Consider the following 2265-nt stretch of genomic DNA (forward strand, 5'->3'; position numbering starts at 1 on the left):
ACGATACAAATGTTGTTGCGATGTTGCTTTTAAACGTCTACGACCATCTTCTTATGGATATCCGTATTTCCCACGACGGAACAAAACTCCTCGAATGAGATGCGGCCGTCTTCATCCTTGTCTGCGAACAGAATCGTCTTGTCGACGATTTGCTGCAACTGCGCTTCTTTCAAGTTGTTCCCAACCATCATTTTGAGCACGTGGAAAAGCTCTCCGTTCGAGATGTATCCGTCGTTGTCCATATCGTAGATTCGGAAGGCAAACCGAAGCTTGCCTTCCTTGTCTCCCTTCACGCTGAACTGACTAACTCCCTGGATAAACTCTGGAATGTCAGAATAAACTTCGTCAGTCGTGACCGAAAGATTCCGCCGTAGTTGGGGATGTTCCATCCGTTAATCGTCTGTCGCTCACGGAAGGAATCCGTCGCACGAGCGAATTCTCGCGACTCGATCCCATGGGAAAATTCCGAACCTCAGAGATGCTGCGATTGGCATCTCCCATAGACGGACGCCAGAAAACTCAGATCGAAAACTCACCCTTGAAGTCGACTTCTCCATTGCCGTCAGTGTCGAAGATATCGATGACTCTCTGAACTAGAGGATTTTGTTGTAGTTCCGGCAGGGACATGAATTCGTCTATGGAGAGTGAGCCCGAGTTGTCCAGGTCCAGCTTCTTGAATCGCTTCCCCAGCCGCTTGATTTCTTCCGCGTCGAAAGTCGAGCACATCTCCATCGGCAGCGACGCTTCATTACCCTGAAGAGGCGAGCGACAGATTTGAATATCACGAACATCGAGTTCGAGTGAAAACAGAGATTCATCGTGACTAGGAGCCTGATCTGCGGTCTCGTGATCTCTAATGGTTACGGAATCGTTTCCCGAGCCATTGTGTCCTTGTTCCCGGATGAGGAACAGCCGCCCACCGAAATCTCTGTGTGGTGAGACAAGTGGTGATCGAAATCCTACTCCTCATATAAGGACCAGTCTCCAACGCAGCTCAACAAGTTGGACAATTCTCGCTTTAAGAGAGCAGCACTCCGAAGCGCTTTCCGGACGATCTCGTCAGATAGGCTCGTTACAGTCAAATCTAGGCTCGAACCCTGTGTCGTAACACTCGCATAGTAAAAAATGCATCAGACTTTGGTCGGACTTGTCTTCGGAGCCTTCGACGCCAATCACTCCAGAGGCGATAGTCTGTGCAGTCCACAGCGAGCAAGAGTTTCCGGGAAACGCGAACTAGGATCGCGCGGACACTTTGCGCGCCCCCTCGCCAGAACCCGTCAGGAGCAACACAGTGACGATCCTCAGCGCTGACAGACAGGTGGCCCCGAAAGCTTTTTAGCGGAGGTTTGCCCGCATCCTGCAAGACGCTCCGTTGCAGAGGTTCAAACTCGGCGTCTGCCACTCAGCAAACGATGAACTCACCATTTTGGCGACTACGTGAAGCGAACCGAGGCAGCGAAAAAAGCACTTGTCTTAATACTCCGTCCTGTCCGTGTTTACTGCAGTGAATGATGGGATGATCTCTTCCTAAAGCTCTAGTGCCAAATCACGGGCTGTCGAAAATCCCGCGCCGCAGGGATTTCGGACTTCAGTATGCGTCGCCACTACAATGCCCGAATTCTGAATTAGGGCCCCGGGAATCGGTCCGGAGACTTTCTCGATGACACCGAACGACGAAACAACGCTTTCCGCTGTCGTTTGCTCGCCGTTGTCGGCCGGAGGACCAGTCTTGACCTGCCATTGTGGAAAGCGCTTCTCTTAGGTAGCGATGTTCGCTCGCCCCCTCTCATGCGAATCGGGACCGCGATACGATTGCGCGGTAGAGTCTGTCATGACGTGGACGGAGCGAGGGATTCGGGGCTCCGAGTGAGTCTGGTGACTCCTTTTTATCGAAACGGTCGCTTGCGAGGAGCTCGGGTCGCGTTTTGGCGGTTCTTGACTGGTGAGGACCGACGGTCGCATCGGCGAGCCATTTCAGCCTCCTTCCAGTCTTAATCTGGAAAACGTTAATACACTCGCTGACCAGGGACAATGAGAGAGCCGAGAATAGCGCGGTCCCGCAATCGCAGGCTCGTCTCGACTCGCCCCCGAGCCGCAACGTAAAGTCTCTGGATCGTCGCCGGAGAGAGAGATAGAGGTATCGATGGATGGCGGGTACGGATGTCCCCGTCGCGGCCGGTTCCGAGCAAAGGTATGTTCAGCATCTGATGCGCACACAGACTCGTGCTCGGTGGGCTCGGAATTGTGGACTCTCTCATGTTGGAT

General features: G+C 53.1%; 1 protein-coding gene across 1 annotated transcript; it reads right to left on the minus strand.

Moving 5' to 3' along the window:
• On the minus strand, positions 1 to 1483 carry LOC100903892 (calcineurin subunit B type 2). The gene is made up of 3 exons (XM_018639712.1): positions 1423 to 1483; positions 537 to 753; positions 1 to 322 (listed from the first exon to the last, which is right to left on the minus strand). Exons 1-3 carry the CDS (start codon positions 1423 to 1425, stop codon positions 30 to 32), a joined length of 513 nt encoding a protein of 170 aa, XP_018495228.1. The 5' UTR covers positions 1426 to 1483; the 3' UTR covers positions 1 to 29.
• Between the last annotated feature and the right edge of the window lie 782 nt (positions 1484 to 2265).

Source organism: Galendromus occidentalis, unplaced genomic scaffold (assembly GCF_000255335.2).
Source record: "Galendromus occidentalis unplaced genomic scaffold, Mocc_1.1 scf7180000077451, whole genome shotgun sequence".
In the NCBI taxonomy this organism is placed as follows: Eukaryota; Metazoa; Arthropoda; class Arachnida; order Mesostigmata; family Phytoseiidae; genus Galendromus; species Galendromus occidentalis.